The sequence below is a fragment of the Taeniopygia guttata genome, chromosome 24, assembly GCF_048771995.1.
Source record: "Taeniopygia guttata chromosome 24, bTaeGut7.mat, whole genome shotgun sequence".
Classification (NCBI taxonomy): Eukaryota; Metazoa; Chordata; class Aves; order Passeriformes; family Estrildidae; genus Taeniopygia; species Taeniopygia guttata.
This window is the reverse complement of record NC_133049.1, coordinates 6,158,471-6,179,878: the sequence shown is the minus strand read 5'-3', so window position 1 is coordinate 6,179,878 and position 21,408 is coordinate 6,158,471. Positions and strand designations below refer to the sequence as shown.

Genomic DNA, 21,408 nt, shown 5'->3' with positions numbered 1-21,408 from the left:
AGAAAAATGCCAACACCACAGTGACACATGGAGGGCATGAAGAAGGAGAAAAAGGACAAGACACACCCAATTTCCTCCATCTTGTCCCCTTTGGACCCCTCATCTAGAATCCTAAAATTTTACTTTTGTACCCGTGCCACACTTAATTATTACTGATATCAAACACTCAGAGCTTGTAATTGATCCTGTAAGATTGAAAACTCTTTTCCATGGGCAGAGATCACAGCCAGTGTCTCTGGGGGCTCTGTCCAGGGGGGTTCCTGACCCCTGCCAGGGCAGCCAGAGGGAAGCCCTGGACTCCCACACGGTGTATTTTGAATAAATCGGAGTTTTTTGTCTTGCCTCTACAGCAACAGCTCAGGGCTGATTTTTCTCCCTCCCCAGGGCTCTGCCACCGCTGGGGCTGTGACATTCCCACTGCAGTTTCCTCAGTTTTCCATTCTCACCAACATCCTGCTCCCTTTGGCTCTTCAGTTTAGATCAGAAATGGTTTTTTTTGTTGCCCACTACACCAGTTTCACACACAGAGAAATATTTGCTGGCCACAGGGAGAAACGTGTCTGCAGCACAGGAAATAAACTTATAAGAAAAAAAAGATAATGTAGTTCTGACTCTCAAAAATGCTTCTCTGTTTGACAAAGAAGCAAAGCAACACCAAAGCTCACATTACCAAATACCATAAATTAATTCAATATTTAATCAGAGAGAAATCAAAGACTTTTGTGATTTTACCACGCCACCTCCTCTCCCCAGAGCTGCTTTATTTATCACGGCACAATTCTAAATTTCACATCAGCTGGCAAAACAGGAAGGTCTTGAGGAAAAACAGAATTCTGAGAACCCAGAAGGGGTCTGAGGGTCCTTGTGAAACATCTGCACTTGTCCTGATGGAACACAGAACCCGGGGCTGGCGGCAGGAAATTCTGAGCAGGAATCCACGGAGCTGATTTTGGAGCATTTCTCCTGAGCAGCTGAGCTGAGGCTGATCTCACTTGACAATTGTTTCTTCTCCCTTGTAAACGACCACGTTCTGTTCTGTCTCCTGCACTTCCACTTTGTAAAGGATTCCCTGGGGCAGGAGCTTCTGGAGGCTGTCCCAGATGAACACAGCAATGTTCTCCGTGGTGCTGAGGGGGAACAGAGCAGGGTCAGAGCTGGCTGAAAGGGCAAAATGGCACAAAATTTGCAGCCAGGATGGGCTGGGGGATGATGAAATGGCAAAATGACAGCAAGGTTTGCAGCCAGGATGGGCTGGGGGATGCTGAAAGGGCAAAATGACACCAAATTTGCAGCCAGGATGGGCTGGGGGATGCTGAAATGGCAAAATGGCACCAAATTTGCAGCCAGGATGGGCTGGGGGGACACAGGGACGGCTGAAATGACAGCAAGGTTTGCAGGCAGGATGGGCTGGGGGGATGCTGAGGGGCACCTCAGTTAAGGGGGATTGTTGGGGGGCACTGCCAGTGAATGTGGGTGGGGTGGGCAGGTCCTGCCTGCCCAGGCTGATGTGATGAGGGGCAGCAGGGCTGGGCACAGCTGTGGGCACACACAGGTAAAGGCTGCTGCTTCCCAGGTAGGATCAGGCCCTGGAGATGCTCCAGGAGGCCCCTCACCCACCTCACCACCTCAGAGAAGTAGGGCACGTCCTTGTCCAGGTTTTTGTGGTCCAGAGGCTCCATGATTGCTTCCTGCAGAGAGAGGACGGTGACAACCCTGTCCCTGCCTGCCTGAGGCTCAGGTAACCACACACAGCCAGGCAGCAGGAAGGGAAAAAAGGGAAAGAGCCCCAAATCCTGCTGTGAAATTCCCAGCTGGAGACGTGGCACTGCCTCACACAACAGAGCTAAGGCATTTAGGTCTTCGATTATTCCCTAATTTCTTTTTTATGTCCTGCCATCAGCAGCTCACCACGTCTCCATGCTGGTACCACACAAGCTCTGATCAATTCTCCCAGGGGACTGGAAAGAAAACTGGGCTGTTTTTACCTGCATGAGTTCCTTCAGCTCTGTCAGGTTCATCACCATCCCCGAGACTGGGTCAATCTGCAGGGAAGCACAGGGGAGATTGGTGGCAACACAAACCAGACAGGAATATCTGTGCTCAGCTCATCTGAGCCACAAGGAGAAACTCTTCCCACTGTCACAGGGCTCCAACTCCACTCCTGTGATGCTCCCAAGGGTTTGATACAGCCTGGAAACAATTCCAGAGGTTCCACTCCCCCCTAAAAGCTGACAGCAGGCAGCAACAACTCACTGGAAGAGTCTTCAAGCACGAAAACAGCATTAAATAGCAAATCCTTGTCATGTACAGGACCACAGAAAACCTTCCTCTCTAGTGATGTGCACAGAGTTTCCAAAATACTCTGGGAAATCCGGGCATGGAGCCAGAACTGTGGGGATTCTGCCACACTGAGGAACAGAAAAGGATGCTGGCTGCACTCACCTCTCCACGCACGGTGACCACAACTGAAAACAAGAAAAGTTCAGGTCACTGTGATGCCCATGAACCCAAAACCAAATCTGCTACAGCCCCTTCCCTGCCCACCCACAGGGCACACTCAGGAGTGGGGCTGCTTTTATAAAATCAGGGGATGATCCATAAAAAAGTGGCTCAGAGGCACGAAAATCCCTCCCCAATGTCTGATGCCCCAGGCAGGCTGGAGATAAGCCTGTCTTCCCTGACAAAGCAGCTCCTGAGCAGAGGTTTCAGGGTGCCACCAACACAGGGAGCCACTCCAGGAACTGGAGAGATCTAATTCTGTGTGCTCGGGGTGTACAAATGGGAGAACTTGTGAAAAAACCCACTCAAATCATGTTTACAGGCTGTTTAATTTGCATGGCTTTTGCTTAGAAAAATCTCCATTCCAATCACAATGATTCTGCAGAGTGTAAACAAGCAGATTTGATTCAAGAAGTGGCATTTGAAGATAAATATTTATTATCTATTCAGCTGAAAAATGACAAACCCATGCTATGGTTCAACCCCCTGCTGCTGAAATTTCCTCTTAATTCTTGATAAAAACACAAACCCAGCCGCTGAAAGCTGTATCAGGCTGCTGAGATTGTTACCCCCACCCTGAGAGCTGCAGCACTCCATGAGCAAGGATGGAAATCACCTTCCTACCTTTGTAGTTGTGTCCGTGGCCATTTGGATTGTTGCACTTCCCGAAGAGCTTCAGGTTCTCCTCATCACTCAGGGATTTGCTGTGGGAAAAGCAGGCATGGATCTGTTCAGGTCCTCAATTCTCCATCTCTTCCCTCTCCCACATTTAACCCAGCAGCTCAGGAGGCACAAAAACAGACAGAAAAGTGTCTGCTCCATGAAAAGATGTTGACAGCAGTGAATCTTTCCTTGCTCTGGTTTTGTGTCTGCCTCACAGCATCTGCCTGACACCACTGCTGGATAAATGTTCAACATCTGGGCCCAAAATCACTCAGGCCTGGAGCAAGCTGCACATTTGGGTTTGTTATTAATTAACAAAGCTTAGGGAGCCCCTCCAAGAAGTACAAAGGAATTCCCTGGGAATCTTCCCTTTGAAGCAATCCAGGGCCCTGCTCTGAGTGTTTCAGGTCAAGGCACATTTTGGGAACATCACAGAATCCCAGGATCGCTGAGGTTGGAAAAGAACTGTGAGATCATGGAATCCAACCAGACTCAGAGCACTCAGTGCCACATCCAGGAGTTCCTTGGGCACCTCCAGGGATGGGGACTCCCTGGGCAGCCCCTTCCACAGCCTGACCATCCTTTCTATGGAGAAATTCCTCCTGATGTCCCACTTGAACCTTCCCTGGGCAGCCCCTTCCACAGCCTGACCATCCTTTCCACGGAGAAATTCCTCCTGATCTCCAGCCTAAACCTGCTCTGGCACAGCTCGAGGCTGTTTCCCCTTGTCCTATCGCAGCCTGAGAGAAGAGGCCGAGCCCAAAACCTGCTTTGAGGCAGTTTCAGGTGAGGGAATAGATCAGTTTTGGGGGAAAGCAGCAGATCGGTGTTTATTTCCAAAGCGAAAGCGCCGCTGGCTGGGTCACAGCACGGAACTGCACCGGGCGCTGCCGGATGCTGCGGGAAGGGCCGAGCCGGGGACAACCCGGGAAGGGCTCGGAGCCTCCCCCCGGCTCTGCGGGGCTCTCTCCCACCTGTGCGGGGCTCGCTCTCACCTGTGCAGGCGGTGGCAGGCGCTGAAGGTGACCGAGCGCGACAGCCGCGCCAGGCGGGCGGAGCGCGGCGACATCGCGGGGCCGGAGCGGGGCCGGAGCGGGGCCGGAGCGGGGCCGGAGCGGGGCGGCTCCAGCCCGGCCCCGGGGCGGCTCCAGCCCGGCCCCATCCCGGCCCCGGGGCGGCTCCTGCCCGGCTCGGGGGTGGCTCCAGCCCGGCCTCATCCAGGCCCCGGGGCGGCTCCAGCCCGGCCCCATCCCGGCCCCGGGGCGGCTCCAGCCCGCGGGATCCGCCCGCCGAGAGCCGGGGATGCTCCGGTCCCTCCGTGCCGGTGCCAGCCCCGGGGATGCTCCAATCCCCCCCGTGTTCGGCCCCGGGGATGCTCCAATCTCCCCGGGAAGCTCCAATCCCCGCCGTGTTCAGCCCCCGGGATGCTCCAATACCGCGGCGCCGATATCGGATCCGGGGATGCTTCGGTCCCTCGGTGCCGGTGCTGGATGCGGGATGCTCCAATCCCCACCGTGTTCGGCCCCGGGATGCTCCAATCCCCCCGGGATGCTCCAATCCCCCCGTGTTCAATCCCGGGATGCTCCAATCTCCCCGGGAAGCTCCAATCCCCCCGTGTTCAGTCCCGGGATGCTCCAATCCCCCCGTGTTCGGCCCCGGGAAGCTCCAATCCCCCCGTGTTCAGCCCCGGGATGCTCCAATCCCCCCGGGATGCTCCAATCCCCCCGTGTTCAGTCCCGGGATGCTCCAATCCCCCCGTGTTCAGCCCCGGGGATGTTTCAATCCCCCCGGGATGCTCCAATCCCCCCGTGTTCAACCCCGGGGATGCTCCAATCCCCCCCGTGTTCGGCCCCGGGATGCTCCAATCCCCCCGTGTTCAGCCCCGGGGATGCTCCATTCCCCCCGGGATGCTCCAATCCCCCCGTGTCGCTGTTCGGGAGGGGAGCACAGAGCCCAGGCGGGGCTGCGTGCTGGGGAAAAGCAGAGCTTTAAACACGAAGATCTGGGGACACAGCATGACCTGCCTGCAATCCGCACAGGGTGGCACCTCAGCCTCTCACCCCTTTTCGTTTCCCACCTCAACGAGAAAAATAAAAAAATTAAAAAAGAGAACCGACAGGTCAGAGGCTGCAGGGCAGGGCTGGGACAGCAGGAACGGAGCTGTTTGCCATCTAGCGGCTCAGAGCAGCTCGGCTGAGCCTCCTCTGCCTCTCCCAGAGCAGCAGCCCCCAGGTAAAACCTTTTTTCTTTTCCCAAGACCTGTAAGGAAGGTGAAGGAAGCTCAGAGGAGGAAAAGCCCCAAGGGTGAAAGGGCTCCTTTGTTACTCAAGGAAATGATTCAAATAATTCTTCTACAACTGGACGTGTTCACTGCTCACCCACCCAGCTACACCCCAGCAGCTGGAGAAGCCTGGATGGCACAGGAGGCTCCTGGAGTTTGTTCTGCTCTGTTTAACCCCAGAGGGACACCAAGGCCACAGAGGAGCTCTCCGTGTTCCCTACTGGTGTTTCCTACTGGTTGAACTGGGAGGAAGGCAGGAACTGTCAGCCAGCAGAGCTGTGCCCTGCTCTGGAGATGTGTCCCCCACATCTACAAGACTCTGTGAGGGCAGGGAGAGAAAGGCAAAACTTCCCAAGGTTTTATTTGAGGGCACAGCTATGGTACAGAAAAAAGCACAAGCACAGCTTCTGTGAGTGTCTGCATCTATCCCCTGGAGTCCTCCAAGGCAACCTTGGTGCAAGGGAGGGGGATTTACTCCCCTTCACTGGGCCCACCTCTCACCTGATGGGTTTTACTCCTCTCTTCTGCTTTACATATTTCAGCCGAAGTCACAGCCCTGAGTATTGATGTTCTCTTCCCCTCAGAGCACCAAAGGAAAGGGTTGATCACCTCAGTTTCCATTTTCTCCCTTGCAAACCTCACCCTGGCATCCTTTGTGAACTGCTGCTATAGCTGGTCTAGCAAGATAGTAAAAAAAAATGTAGATAAAGCGGTGGGCTGTGGGAGCAAAGGGGCTTCTGCCTTCCTTGGCTGTGTTTTGGTAGGAATACAGGAGGTTGTGGTGGGGAAAAAGCAGCTCCTGCGTCCCAGACGTGATGGAAAGGCAGGAGGTGAAAGCAGCAGGGGTTCTTTCTGAGGCTGGCTCAGCCCTGAGTCCCAGGAGGTGCCCAGGAGCTCCTCAGTGGGCAGCGAAGATGCCGTGGAACCCGTAAGGCACTGGCACCCCAACTTCTGCTCGCCCCAGCTCCCGGAAGGTCTCTGCATCCAGGACGAGCAGGAAAGCACTTTGGCTCTGCAGGAGGAGCAGAAAGGCAGAGTGAGTGTCCAGGCTGAGCTTCTCTCCCCTGTTTGCACACAAAGGCATGAAGCAGGCCCTGGAGAGCAGCCCTGCAGGGCAGCAGAGCTCAGACTCACAGGTCCCACTCAGGACACGCTGACATTCAGGGGACAGCCCCCCCTGCACTGTCTGGCCTTGGCCATGGTTCCCCAGACACTCTGGGGAACCAGAACTACCGCCCAGGGGGGCCTCCAGCTCTGCTTTGAGGTTTAAAAAGTGAATTAATGCTGTGTGACTTTGACAAACTGCTGCCAGCAAGTTACCTCAGCGGGGGAGACCACCACAGACAAGATGACTCCACTGTCCTCTGCCGTGGCGTTAGGCACTGGCACAAACACAGGCTCTGATGGGTAGGATCCCTCCTCCTGCCAAATCTAGCAAGCACAGCAACATATGGGTCAGTTCCAGGGACATATGGATGAGTTCCATGTCATTAATACTTGTCTACTGCAGTGAGCAGAGTTACAAGTGCTCCCCACAAAGGCACCTGGAAATACTCTGTGCTCCAAGAAACTTAAGAGTTCAACTTTTGATTAACTTTTTTTCATCCCAGGAGTGTCATGGTGCCATGTTCTCCTGTTTGCTGATCGTGCCACGTTCATAAGGTGCCAGGTGAGGGATGAAATTGGGAACGTCATCCCAGACCCATCTGGGCAAAGCCCCAAAACCCCCAGTAAAAGCCACACCTTCAAATCCAGTTCAGAGGAAGGACTTGATGAGCTGATTTCAGCTCACCTTGAAATTCTTGGTCTCCACATCCACCTTGATCAAGGAATCTCCAACCAGGTGTCCGAATCCGCAGCCGTAGAAGTAGCGGTACCTCCTGCCGTTGTACCGGGCGTAATTGATCTGGGGGAACTCCAGGCCCCCCACTTCCTCAAAGCCCTCAGGGTGGAGATTTTCGTGTGTGCACCAAACCTGGGAGAAATGTGCAGAAATTACAGCAGGGTTGGTTCAGCTTGGACAGGGCTGGCCCCACCAACCACCCCACAACCAAAAGTGGTTAAAGCTCTGAGGCACAGGGCAGGAACTGCTGTATAAATGCATTTATGGTTTGATACACACCTTGCCATCTGCACCTTTCACAGCCTTTGCCTGGGTGTAAGGCAGTGGGTTCAGGTTTTTCCCCACGGGTGTGTCTGAATCCACGTGCAGAGGGAGAACAAAGCGGCGAGGGAAAGCTCTGGGGATGGAGGCATAAACCTGTTACAGAGACAGAAAGTGGTGGTGATGGAGAGAGGACAGACACTTCAGCCTAAATGCACTTTTGGGGAACAGTTCTGCAATTTTAGACACCCCTGAATTCTTCTTCTTCTTTTCCTTATGTGTTTGACCAAGTTCTGGTAAGGTAAAGCACATAATGGAAAGAAGAAGTTCCTTCATGTTCCAGTAATTTACAGCAGAAACTAAAACCACAAGAATTAGAAGGGTCAGCAGTGCTCTCACAGTAATTAATGCTGAGCTGGGTATGCAAACCAGCCCATTATCTCCAAATCCAGCAGTGGGACAGACACTGCACTATTGTTTTATTTAGTTAGAACACTCTTCTGTTGCTTTGCATCACTCTGCAGAGAAGCTGGAGAGCACTGTGCCCTCAGTGCCTGCAGCTCCCCTGCAGGATTCCCTCTTCCATGCTCAGGTACATGTGGATTCATGGTTGGAAGTCCAGGGGAATGATGTACAGCCCCCAGTGGGACAGACAGCACACTGAGAGAATAATTCCATCACTGCCACTAAAGCTCTGCTGAAGCCAAGTTCATAACCCAGCATATTCCCACTTAAGTAAAATAGATGAGGACTCTGTTTTGGTGTCTTCCAGTTACCTCAATCCACAACTCACCTCTTCAGTTGTGAACTCCACTTTAATAACACATATTAATCCTGAAACCCTGCTTTCAAAACTTTTCTGGCTCATGTAGCCTGGTTGAGGAACTCTGCCAGACAAAGGGTTAGCAAGTCAGCAGATTTGGGGAGAGGAGACAAGCCATGCCCAGACACTCCTGAGGCTTTTGATGCGGTGAAGTTTGAGATTCTGTTCTGAAATGACTCCTCTGTGTGGGTGTGGGTGAAGTGTGCTGCTGATGCCACTTGAAGAACGTGCCTGCTGGAAACACAGGCCCAGTGTGGACACCAGGACACCTTCAGCCACATCAAATTCCAGAGAAGGAATTGTTGTGTTCAGAGAAGGACAAAAAAAAACTGGGATTAACACTCCGTTGTACTTGAAGATGCTCAAAAAATGCTTGAAAGAAGGCTAAATGAAATGCCAAGGGGAAGCAGAACCTAAGGGACACAGCTGTGCCTCTCAGGTCGGAGCTGGGCCAGTTCCAGACAGCTCAGGACGCTGAGAGAGGAAGTTCAGCCCTGTCTGGACATGCAGCAGCCCCCCCAGCACACTGGGTTTCCAACAAACACATCTGCAGCGTGAGAAACTGAAAGCACCACCACTTTTCCCATGTGTGACCTATGCAAAATAATGCCCCTCACATGGCCTGGAACGGGGCTTTTCCCAGAGCTGGACACAATAAATCATTTATTTGAACGTGCTGTTGTGAGGTGTCTGTGGGGAACAGCGCAGGGGTTTCCGTGGTATTTGTGTTTCTGTGATTTTCATAAAAACTGCTCCTTTGCTGAACTAATGTCTTCAAGAACAGGGTTCCTTTTTTTTTTTTTGTCCATTTAGAAATCATGCTATAACTTATTTTGCATAATTTCTTGGGGGGAAATTGTATTACACCAGGATAAGGAAAACGAATGTCATTAAAACCAAGGTTTTAAAACAGAAATAAATTCTGCCATGCTATGGAGCTCAGTGTCACACACAGAGCTTGAAGAGTTTCAAGGGCATGCTCCATGGGGAGAGATTTAAAAGGAGAGAAAGCATCAAGAGATGACTGAAACGTAAATTTTAAGGGATTTAGAGATTTTTGAAGAGCTAAGATTTTAGTTAGAAATAAGCCTCACTAGAGTTAATTAAAATAAATGAGTAGGCCTTGATGAAGCTAAGAGTTAGTAGTTAACTAATAATTGATTGCTTATCAGCACAATGTTGAGTTAGCTGGGTTTATAATGAAGAATACACAAACTGACAAAGTGCTTTTAGGAACATAAGACAATTGTGGGCCTCCTCTGTTCTGAAACCAATTAAAGACAAAGAATGAGAGTTCTATCAAGAATTCATTTGTCAAATTTGCTTTGAAAAGGTAGAAAGATCAGAAGGAGGAAGACTTCATTGACTTCCTCATTTTGGGACCCCTCCCCATGGAAGGGACACCGACCCATTTCAAGGAACAAACTACGACTGCTTAAATAGGTTTTGAAATGAGGAATGGGATGTACCAAAATGATGAATATGTATTTGTATTTTGGGTATTCAATACTTGTATGGATAAAAGGGCTCTGTAATCACCTGGAAGCTGCAGTGTGGATTTGGGAGCGATCCCGCACACAATAAACACTCACTTTCTAACTTTAAACTGTTAGAGAGTTTTTGTCCATCACAGTTGGATATCGGTACTAGATCAATATCCATATTTTTTAAATAAATCATGATCATTTCAGTATCCATGCAGCTGTGCTCGTGCTGTCTCTGCAGTGCTCTCCGTCCTACCAGCCTGAGCTTTGCTGCAGGAAAGCATCTCCTGCGGGGGAAGCAGAGCAGCAGAGGCAGGGATCTCACCTGGTCCAGCCCTTCCCCGCTCCTCCTCATGTTCTGCAGCGTGTAGAGGGCCAGGCTGGTGCCCTGGTCCTGGCAGCACAGGTCCAGCACCACGCAGCCGCTCTCCTCGAAGGCGTTGATCTGGTGGAAGCTCAGGAAGGGCTCAGAGCACCAAGAGCCCGGCAGCACCTGCAGGGAGCACAGCTCTGCCTCACCTCGCACAGCTTTGTCCTCTCTGCCCCCCATTTCCACCCCTCTCATTGCCTTCTGTCCTTCTGTCACCACAAAAGAAGTGGTAACTCCTTACTTCAAGGAGCAAAATTGGAAATGAAAAGCCCAAAATGCCAAGCAGCCCCTTGGTGTGCATCTTTTCCAGGTTCTGACCTTTTTACACCTCACTTCAGTCCCTGTGCTGAAGTCTCATGAGCTCCAAACTGCTTCTTTCTGCCTGTCCTTTTAGGGCTGGCAAAGAAATGGATGAATAAAGAGGAAAACACGTGAAGAATTCCCATTTTTAACCAATCTACAGCCCTGCTTTTAAGTGTTTTTTGCAGTAACTTCTGGCTTGATTCTTAAACTCCCCATGGCTGCTATGTAGCACTTTTGGGAACAAAAGTTCCCAAAAAAATTAGAAATCTGGAACTAAAATTTCAGATTAACTGCTGGAGGGGCCAAAGACCCCCTCACCTCCCCAGTGTGCTTGTTCACCACGTGGAAATAGGTGTTGTGCTGAGGCTCCCAGTTTATCCCATCATAAATGGTTTTCCCACGAATTTTGGAGGTGATGATCTTCAACAGGTTCAGCTTGAGGGGCTGCTCGATGAAAATGATGTAGTTTTCAGTCATCCCTGAGGAGAGAAGGAAGGGACATCACCCAAATGTGAGGCAAGAAAACATCTCAAGGGCAGAGAGAACTGGGCAGCCCTTTCTGCATCACATTTCCCCAAATTCCCTGGGTTTGGGGTGGAATCTTACCAAAGCTGTGGTAGTAGGATGGCTTTGCCCTGTCTCTGGGAGGGATGGAGCACAGCACTTTGGCCCCCTCCAGCGTGTCCCCGTGGGCTGACTCCTGTGGGGGGACCCTGATGATGTTGTAGCTGGATCCTGGAAAGGGGAAAAAGTGTTCAAAGCAAACTCAGGCTCTGCTCCTTCCTATTCCCCAGGAATACTCGGAACCACCTCTCCTAAACCGGGCAGAAACCCAACAGGCAGCAAAGCATTCTGCAGAGGATTTGTCTACCAAAAGATAAACAAAAAAAAGGGAGATTGGAAGGAATCTTCTCAGTCTGGGAGAATGCCAGCTCTGCCTGAAGTGCTCTCCTACAACAGCAGGGGCAGGATGAAAACCAAGCTCACAGGAAATGAAAACTCTGTGCCTTAGTAAAGCTCATTTAATAAACCTGAGCAGATGAGCAGGAAAGGATGGCACTTCTGAATAATAATGACCTAGAATTTGGCATGTCCAGCTGAAAAAAGCATGTGGTACAGAGCTGGACTTTGCTGGGGCCAAAAGGAAATGAAAACAGCAAAAATTAAAAATTGCCAAAACTGGGAAAATGTGGAGCTGTCCTAAAGGGTCACAATAAAGGGCAGTGGTTGTTTTCAGAGGCCACTGGAAAAGAAGGATTTCACACAGCTGACAGGGACTGATAGCTCTGAGCAGCCACATGGATGGAACAGGATCCTATCAAGATGCTCAGAGTTCTGAGAAGAAGAAAAATATCCCATAAAACTCAGCTTTGCTGTAAGATAGCCAGGTGACCAGAATAAATTCTATTTTCTCTCCTGCAAAAACCCTTATGGTGCTCATCAAAAGCCTGGCCATGCCCACCTTACCGTGCTTCCCATAGGAATTGCCCATGTTGTAGGTTGTCCCATCAGACTCGTAGTGGGGATGAGCTGTGGCCCCATTCACTGCAATAAACTTGCTCCAGTCCACCTGCAAATGCCAAAGGTTTTCAGTCAGTGCAGAACTTCCCAGAGGGTTGGTTTTGTGGAAGTCTGAGGAAGAAGAGCAGATTTTATTCATTTTTAATAATGTGGGCTCTGGATGCCAGCCTTCATTCTGCCTGCAAATCCTTGAAAAAAAGGATATTTCTCTATCAGTAAAGCAGGACTAACAGCAATGCACATTCCTTGGAAGACACAGATATTCCTTATGGTACAAGTGTTGACACAGTGGGAATGTTGCCCATAATAAGCACAGGCAGGTGTGTGAAGGGACAGTCACTGCCCCCAAAAATCACCAAGAGTTTTGTCACTGGGAGCTCAGAAAACCAGGCATCTCACACTGGAGAGTTTAAATGTGAAATCATCCCTTCCACTTAGCAAAAAACCAAGCAGTCTGCATCTAAAAAAAACAGCTTGAGGGGATTTTTTTTCATTTTATGACAAGATGGCTTAACAGAGCTGAACCTAAAAATCCCCACACATCTTTTCATGATTGCATTCTGCTTTACAAACAGATCAGCTGACAAATCACCCAGGACAGCTCGTTGGCTGTGCTATGCACAGTTTATTCATGACTTACTACAGATCCTGCAGGCAGGGTGGCTGGGGTAGCTCCCTCAAGAGCTGAGGGGTGCTCTGAGCTGGCATTTCTGGGTGTCAAACAAGCTCAGCAGTAAATACTGATTTAGGAAGGGCAGAATCCTCCCTCAGCCCTTCTCACAGCTGTCCAGCCCAAATCCCCTCTAAGGATGCAGGCGGGGGGACACGTAGCTTGTGCTGTCCTGTCTCAGGTCACCTTCTGTCACATCCAGCTCCTGGGAGAGGATGCACAGGACACAGAAAAAACTCACCTGATGTTTTGGTCATTTCCTAGCAGGGGGGAGAACATCAAGTGGCAGCTGAACCACCCCTTTACAAAGGAGGGTTTGATCAAGGGCAGCTTTGGAGTGTGCAAAGCTTGAGGTGTAAAAAGCAGATAAAGAGAATTGATATGAAGGCAAAGCACCAGGGAAAAGGCAGATGTGAGATCAGGAAGTTCACTTTTTCTCGTACACAGAAAAAAGTTGTTTCCTGTTCTGCTAAGAGGTACAGACAGGCCCAGGCAAGCAGGGAGAGCAGAGGAGAAATGACAGCTGTGCCCAGCCAGGCAGTGAGTGCACCTCCAGCCCCGAGAGCTGCCTTGCTGCTGCATGGGGACTCAGCAGAGAGATGCTGCAGCCCAAACGAATTCCTTTGGAACTGGAACTCCCCTTGATCCAGCAAGGTGTGGTTCTGCACCAGCTGTACCCCAGCTCCCTCATCCCACCTGCCCACCTTCTCCTTCGTTTCCAGCGTCTCTGGATCCACCTTGTGCATGCAGATGTTCTCGCTGCTGACATAATAATCCCCTTTGTACAGTACGTAGTTCACACTGCAGTTGTCACTGGGCTCTGAAACAGAAATCCCAGAGTTGTGCACAGCTCTGTGCAGCTCATGTTACATTATGGCAAAGTTAGATGTGTTTAAACAAATAAACCTGTTTGCAGTGACATTAATCCCTGTGACATTGATTAGAAATATCTCGCTAATCTACAAAGGGAAACTGCCTGTGCAAGTGAAGCTGGGTTAAAGGGACAAGGACAGGGATGGAAATCACTGCTGGAGCTGGGCAGAGGCAGGTGAGGGATGTGGATGGGTCTGGAATGTCTTGAGGGAGCTGGGGTGACCATGAGTGAAGGTGTGAGCAGCTCAGGAAAGCCCAGATGACGTGGCAGGAGGGAAGAGGAGAAACAAGGATGCTCACAGCATCAGCCACAAGCTGCAAACTTCAGCCCTGTGCTGGTTTTAGTGGGGAACACTTTGCTTGCGTTTAAGCCTCTTTCTTCCCTGACGTACACAGAATCCTAAAGGTGCTGGAACTTCCATTCCTGTGCAGCACCATCCCTCACCCTACTCAATAATCTCCTGCCCCTTAGTCCAGGAAGGGAGGGATTAGCCCACTTACCCTACAAGCTTAGCCAGGCAAGGTGTTTTAAGGGCAAAGCTGGGTCTCAGGTAGAACATCAGGGTGTAATGCTCATTATCAGCACTGCACAGGATGTTCTCTTGGGGAGAGCTCTCTTTGGGAAATTTGCAAAAAGATCCAGAATGGAGCAAACTGAGGTGGTATTAAAACATTAAACTCTGCCTCCCCCAGCTGAGGCTGACAAAAATTTGCATAATTTTCACATTTGGGTCATATTCCAGGAAAAACATGGGCTCACAGAAAATCTGTCAGACTTCCTCACCCCTCCTTTTCCACCTAACCACAAGTTCCTCCAAGGAAATCTGAGAAACCTCTCCTGTTTTACAGAACCAGCCTTACGCAGCGGCTCAAAGCGGGACAGGAAGCGCCCAAAGATGCTCTTGCACGGGTCTGGCATGGCCAAGGTGCCAAACTCCGAGGCCACGATGCGGTTGTGCTGGCTGTTCCTCAGGTAGGAGCTGCTCTGCAGGAACCTGCTCCTGTAGGTCACCGTGCCATGGGCCAGCTGGAACTGGTGCATCAGAGCCATGCCATCAAACCAGTGGTTAAACCTTGCAGGAGAGAGAAAAAAGAGATTTAAGAGTTGGGCATTATATGATGTCACTATAGGACACGCGAAAGCACGACGTGAGCCGTTGCAATTCCAAAGGTGAAAAAGAGGAAGTTTATTTTTTGACTCCAGCATTTATACTTTTCCAAAAGTGACAGTGGATTGGAGAGTGAATGTGCCACCTCTCCAATGACATTGGACAAACTACTAGTACATAAAATTTCTCCGTCTCTGTGGAGGAATGGTAAACAATAGATTGTTTACAGAAAGTTGTGTCAGAAAGTTCTCTACAAGAATGTAAACTCAGAAGGCTTTAGAAAATCTTAAGAATCAGGGTAATAATATGATGCTCTGTAGTACCCTCTTTTGTGTTTACTGATGTTTGTAAAAGGTAATTTCCAGATCCCAAACCAAATCAAAACAAGTGTATTCACAGCTGTGGGATGTGGTGTCTACAAATGTTGTGTGGAAGGTTTTGTGGGAAATAATCTACACAGATAAACCACCCACTCCTGCAAGGGAATAGAGTTTGAGCTGTCCAACAATATAAATTATTACTGCAAACCCTGAGGCCTTTAGCTCTCAGCTTCTTGCAGGATGTTATTGTCTCCAAACCAAGGGATCTGTGAGACTCCCAGAACACCTGATGCTGCAACTCCAGGAATTTGAGGAGGAGATCAGCTTTGGCCAGTTGCTGCCATCAGCTGAACTGTCAGTTACACATTCCAAGCCACAGGGAGTAAGTGCCTTCTGGGAATATTTTCATATATTATTATTAAAAGTGTGTGGATTCACCTCTAAAGCAGCTCACGCCATTTGGTGCAACCACCTCTCCAAATTCCTGCCCTGGATTTATTTCAGAGTGGATTTTTGTTCAGGACAGAGGACTAAGCTGGAGATGTTTTCTTCCCCATCCCACCAGGGTGAGTGGGTGAGAGCCTGTCTGTGACTCAACTTCTCCAGCCTGAGTAACGTCACCCTTCAGCTCCTCTTTGCAGAAAATGGAAGTTCCCAAATGAGGGAGCAACTGCTCTCAAAATAGTGACATTGAGACTCCTTCCTTCCCTTACATAAAAAGAAATGAAAAGATGCTCTAAATAGCGATGGGGAGGGTCCCCTTTAGGTTTAGGCAGAGTTCAGACCAGAACCATTTAAAAATTCATTTAAAGGACTTACTTGTCATTGCCAAACTCAAACTTGCCGGGGCCGTTCCTCAGCAGATTTCCATTAATCCACTTGGGGATATGTCCTTTGATCTTGGCTGGGATGGGCTCAGGGGTCTCCTCCACGCTCTGCACTAGGGGGGAGATGCATTGCAGCCCCCGGGGTCTGTGGCACAGGATTTGCTCCTTGGGTGGGCTGGGCAGGTAATTCCTGAAACCTGCAAAGAGAGCAGGGAGAACACAAAGCAGGGAATTGAGATTTTCACTGGGATAAAGTGACAAATGCCAGATCTTGAGATTGGATGTCAGGGAGAAGAGCATTCAGCATCTGCAAGCAGCCAAGTTGTAGTGGATACTCAAGGTAACGCCACAAAACCCAACATATCCACAGGGAGCTGAAAACCCTGTGGATTCTACTCTGCTCTAGTTAATCCACAAGAGACCCTAGCTCTGCAGCCCGAAGGAGGTAACAGAATACAGGATGATAGAAAATATGACGGCTTTTCTTTCAATCAAAGAAATGCATATTTGGATTTAATTCTAAAAAAAATAGAAGAACACCAATGAAACTGAGCCATTTACAGGACAAAAGAGACACACAGGTTTTATTTGGCAGGGAAGTAAGCAGAGAGGGGTCATTTCTGATGGAGCCAACCCCTCTGGAGAACAAAAGCGCCAGGAGAGCATGAAGTGATCGGAATGCTGTGAGCTGCCAGCGATGTCAGTGATTGGCTCCCACAGCCTGGTTTGCAAAGCCTCATCAACACAAGGATTGCTCCAGCAATCCATTTAGCTGCAGAGGTGGATTTAGCCGGGGGTGCCTCCCTGCCCAGGCTTGCACCTGCCCATCCTGTCCTCCGTGCAGATGAGAGTAAAAGGGGTTTAAAGTCAGGGTTCAAAGGAAAATTAAGCTTAGTAGGCCCTAAAAAAAAAAAAATACCCTGGGAATATGTAGGCCTTGTACCCTGCTAGAACTGCACCTGTGTAGCTAGTACATGATAAATTGTATAATTTTTAGATATGATTATTGTGTAATTAAATGTAATTACTGTTTGATCGTAAGAATAATCATGAGAAACTGTGGTCAGAAGCTTAAGAAAGATCACAAGAAACTCATGCTTGAATAAAGTCAATGTATACAATAGAACAATATAAGTTTAATAATGAAAATGTAAGTTATATAATGATAGAATATAAAATAAGTTCAGCTCGAAAGCCGTGTTGGAGTCAGATTTGGGTCTGTACCCCTGATTCCCAGAGCTCTCAATAAAAGCACCTGCAGATAATCATATCTGTGATTATTTGTGTTCCTGAGACCACAGACCCAGCCTGAGCTGCTGAGCACTGAGCTGAGAGTGAAATACTGACCCAAAAGAGCACTTGGCAGGCAGAGCTCCATCAGCCAGAGCTGCTGCAGACACCACACACGGCACGGAATCCAGGCTGGTCTGAATTCACTCTGATTCTCTGTCCTCTGCCACTGCTGCTCCTGGCCTACATCCTTTAATCCAGGTGACCAAGTGTAGCTGTTGCCCAATTTCCCTCCCCTGAAACCCTTTACTTAACACCTCCAGAGGAAATCTGCTGTTTCAGCCAGAATAGCTCCAAAAGACCTGAGCTGGCAGGCAAAATTCTGCTGAGCTAGTTTCTCTACACAAAAACACCCATAGGTTGGATGTTGGGATTGCAGGAAGGTAAAATGCAAGATTCCAGCGTAGCTCTCCAATCTGCCAATTCCAAAATCCTCATTTAGATCTCTGAAGTGTTTGCAGAAATGCAGATTTCGTTTGCAGAAATGCAGATTTCGTTGGCAGAAATGCAGATTTCGTTTGCAGAGTTGCAAAATATGCATTGAAGAATGAGAGGAACACATCCATAAGGAGATACTTTGAAGATTTCATTTGCAAGGGTGCAAAATACCCATTAAAGAATGAGAGGAATACAACCGTAAGGAGATATTTTGCATCCAAGCAGAAACAAAGCTTGACTCAGGACATGACTCAGGACATGAAAATTCCCAGAGAGCACTGTAAATGGAAATTTTGGAAAGATACATTCCACAAAAGATCCTCAGGGCTGGAGAAGACCTCCTGAGTCCACCCCTCCCAACTGTTGCCCCAGAAATTCTTATATAAGAACTCTGTCTTAAAAATTATGATGTCTACAGGCACTTATCCCCTCTTTGGATAACTGCTCCTTGTCCAGATGATTAGGAAAATACTTTGAATTTACCAAAGGACAAAATTCTTGTTTTTCTTGAAACTCTGGTTTGTGGGTTTGGTAGTTTTCCCTTCCTTGCACTGTATTTAGGGTGAAGAATCATATCACTTCCTAAGCTAAGTAAGCCAAGTTCTTTTTGTTTTTCTTGTTCTGTGATAACCATTCACGTGATGATCTCAGTAATCCTTGAAATCTGATCTAGTTAGAACTCATCTCCTTAGAATTCATTCCATGGTATCCTCTACAAACTGGAGATCAATAGAATGGACTATCAACAAGAAGAATATTTAAGAGAACGCCCCAAACCTAGGCTAGAGAGGGAGAAAGATGAGCAGCAAGAGAATGGATTATTTTTTTCTTCTGGGCATCACTCAAATGAGATGAAGATCCTGGCAGAAATGAGTGCAAAATGGGAGCAAATCTCAACATCCAGATTAGCCAAAACAGAGGCTCCCAGAAAAAAGACAAGTCATTGCAGACAATTCTGATTAGCTAGAGGGAAGGCATGCCAGAAGAAGTAAAACCCACCAATCCTACGTATTTTCCCTATTAAACAGAAAGAGATTTGAACAATACCTGTACATTTTAATTGCACTTCAAATTAATTGCACTGAGGTATGGAACACAGAAAACTCCCCCTGAACACAATGTTCCTGAGTAATTTCAAAAAAGATGTTTCAGCCTCAGGGGAAAATTCAGTTATAAATTAAAACATTTTGTAACATCCAGCTGCCCAAGTAGGGGCTTATCTCTCTCTGAAGAAGGCCGAAGACAGACTGGTTTTTATTATTAAACAATATGTAAATAAAATTACTCCTTCTGTTCTGGTCACACTCTGAGATGGAAGAACTTCATCCCATATTTAAAGCCCTGTAGTCCCAGTGGGGCTCTCTGTGTGTGCTTGAACACCTGAAAATCAGCACAAGATCTCAGAGCCCTCATTTCTCCACCGTAGTTTCCATCCTTCCTCAGACTTTTAAAGCAAGCTGAAGGTTTTTGGTGTATCAGAGCAGAGCTGTAACTTTCCTCCAATCTTTTCTAAACCAAGCAGACAATGACTGCAGAGTTACCCTGGGGGCCCTTTGCTCAGCTCCTGTTTCCCTGCACACTGTGCCATGATTTCACTGCCCAGGCCAAACTGACAGCCCAGCATTGATTATTTATTGATTGTTCATATGCAGAAATGGTGGGATGAAGGCCCAGGCTCTTGAAGAGAAAGCTGCTGTGGGTGCAGCCACCATGAATCAGACATTAATTTGTACTTCAAGAGCAGTGGGTGAGACACAAAATCTGTAACGGATGACTGAACCATGAAGCCATTTGCTAACATTGGGATCACATGGGAGAGGGCAAAGCCATTTTGATTTTAATCTACAATCTCAAAGCCAAGGCTCAGGAACCACCTCTCCACGCACAGCCTGACTCAGAAGGACATCCAGAATTAAGGGCAAAATTTAGCAAATAGATTTATTTCTATTATAATAAAATTTTCTGTTATATTCTTCAAGTAGGGAGAACAAGGCAAGAATTCTGTTTTCCCCAAGGATCATTCAAACTGGGAATAATCCTCTGGCACAGGCTGCATTTTGTTCCATATGAAACACAGACTGGAAGGACACGAAAGCAAAGCATTTTTCCCCGACCTCAGGCCGAAGCAGAGCTGTGGATTTGTGCCCTCCAGACTCCAGCCTTGCCCAGGGCTGGAGCCCTGAGCTGTCACCCACTGGGATTTCCCAAGGGAAGGTGCAGCACTTGCCTTGGGAGTGCCGGGACGTGCCTGTGCAGGGCTCCTTGTTCCATGCAGCTGCTTTGATTCCCATGGCCAGGGGCTCAGGCACCGACTTCCTCGCTAACAGCCAGAGGAGCAAAGGAAAAAAGGAAAGAAACGAAGAAAACACAGGGAAAAAATAAATGGAGAAAAAGAGTAGGGGAAGGCTCAAAGGAAGGAAAGGAGAACGGCGATAGTGAGCTCAAGCACATGAAATAGCTGTTGATTTCCCAGCAGAAATAGTCTATGCTTTGGGGAATTCTGGTGGCACAACAAGGCGGATTTGAGATTTTTTTCAGCTCTTTGGATACCTCAGAAGCAATGCTTTGAATTCAAAGGGCACAAAACCATCGCTACCATCAAAAAGCAGAAATTCCCATGAGATCGGCCATGATTTTTATTGGTTCCTAATTTGTGAAAACAGGCAAACAAATGAACAAAACAAAACAAAGAAACAAAAAACCCAAAGAAAAAGCAGCTCAAGCCGTGCAATGATGACGCGAAGCGCAGGGTCTGGCTGTGATAGGAAATCCTTTGGGGCAGTTTGCACGTTCAGGTTAAAGCCTGGGCAACGATGCAGCTCCAAAGAACCCTCTCCCTGCCCACTTCCAGCTGCCTCCCTCGCACAGAGAATCTGCTGTGTGCTGCTTTTCCAGCTCTAGACCATCTGTATCTGCTGTAATCCTTGCCTGTGCCGTTTATCCATTCAACGAATAACAGACACTTTCTGCCATCTAACAAAGACTTCAAATGGCTCCGTGGCGAATTGCTGACAATCGGAATTGTTCTCCCGGCCCCCGGCAGCAGCAGCAGCCCCTTTCCGAGGGGACGGGATGAAAGGGATTATTTAGCGCGTTTTACCTGGAATGAATTGCATCAAGGAGGAGAGGAAATGCAGCAGGTGAGCGAGCAGGAGGCTGGCGGCGGGCAAAAGGATTTTGGCCAACATATTCCGGCGGGCAGAAAGCATCGGCTCGGAGCGGCCGGGAGGAGGTAGCGGTGCCAGGGCAGCGAGCAGGAGGCAGTGATGGTCGGGAGAGGTGAGCGCTGCCTCTCATCATCCTTTCACAATAAGAGCCGTGCCCGCAGCGCCCTGCCCGCAGCAGCGCCGCGTCCTGCGGGCCGGGGCGGCTCCGCTGCGCCCGCCGGCCCCAAACGCTCCGCGCACCTGGGCCAGGTGAGCTGCCACTGCCAGGGCACTGCCATGGCATTGCTGCCACTGCCAGGGCATTGCTGCCACTGCCAGGGCATTGCTGCCACTGCCAGGGCACTGCCATGGCATTGCTGCCACTGCCAGGGCACTGCCAGGGCATTGCTGCCACTGCCAGGGCACTGCCAGGGCATTGCAGAGCCTGCCAGGGTATTGCAGAGACTGACAGAGCATTGCAGAGACTGACAGGGCATTGCCACCACTGCCAGGGCATTGCCACCACTGCCAGGGCATTGCAGAGCCTGCCAGGTCATTTCAGAGCCTGCCAGGGCATTGCAGAGACTGCCAGGGCATTGCAGAGACTGACAGGGCATTGCAGAGACTGACAGGGCATTGCAAAGACTGACAGGGCATTGCAAAGACTGACAGGGCATTGCAGAGACT

At 49.2% G+C, this 21,408-nt stretch overlaps 2 protein-coding genes across 4 annotated transcripts; both read right to left on the bottom strand.

Annotated features, from left to right (window-relative positions):
- Nucleotides 1-674: 674 nt before the first annotated feature.
- On the bottom strand, nt 675-4,309 carry PTS (6-pyruvoyltetrahydropterin synthase). 2 transcript variants are annotated; one of them, XM_072918074.1, is made up of 7 exons: nt 4,284-4,309; nt 4,158-4,250; nt 3,124-3,203; nt 2,443-2,465; nt 1,986-2,042; nt 1,618-1,688; nt 675-1,127 (listed from the first exon to the last, which is right to left on the bottom strand). In XM_072918074.1, the coding sequence occupies exons 2-7, from the start codon at nt 4,229-4,231 to the stop codon at nt 989-991; spliced, it is 444 nt and encodes a 147-aa protein (XP_072774175.1). In that variant the 5' UTR covers nt 4,232-4,250; nt 4,284-4,309; the 3' UTR covers nt 675-988.
- Nucleotides 4,310-5,779: 1,470 nt separating this feature from the next.
- On the bottom strand, nt 5,780-20,970 carry BCO2 (beta-carotene oxygenase 2). Of its 2 annotated transcripts, XM_030290911.4 has the most exons (13): nt 20,676-20,970; nt 19,803-19,895; nt 15,840-16,044; nt 14,453-14,664; nt 13,423-13,538; nt 11,995-12,097; nt 11,134-11,262; nt 10,846-11,006; nt 10,180-10,347; nt 7,566-7,703; nt 7,236-7,418; nt 6,764-6,874; nt 5,780-6,455 (listed from the first exon to the last, which is right to left on the bottom strand). In XM_030290911.4, the coding sequence occupies exons 1-13, from the start codon at nt 20,782-20,784 to the stop codon at nt 6,342-6,344; spliced, it is 1,842 nt and encodes a 613-aa protein (XP_030146771.4). In that variant the 5' UTR covers nt 20,785-20,970; the 3' UTR covers nt 5,780-6,341. The 2 variants fall into 2 exon arrangements, with proteins under 2 accessions (XP_030146771.4, XP_072774294.1); XM_072918193.1 differs by lacking the exon at nt 19,803-19,895 and having other exon boundaries at nt 20,676-20,967.
- Nucleotides 20,971-21,408: the final 438 nt, after the last annotated feature.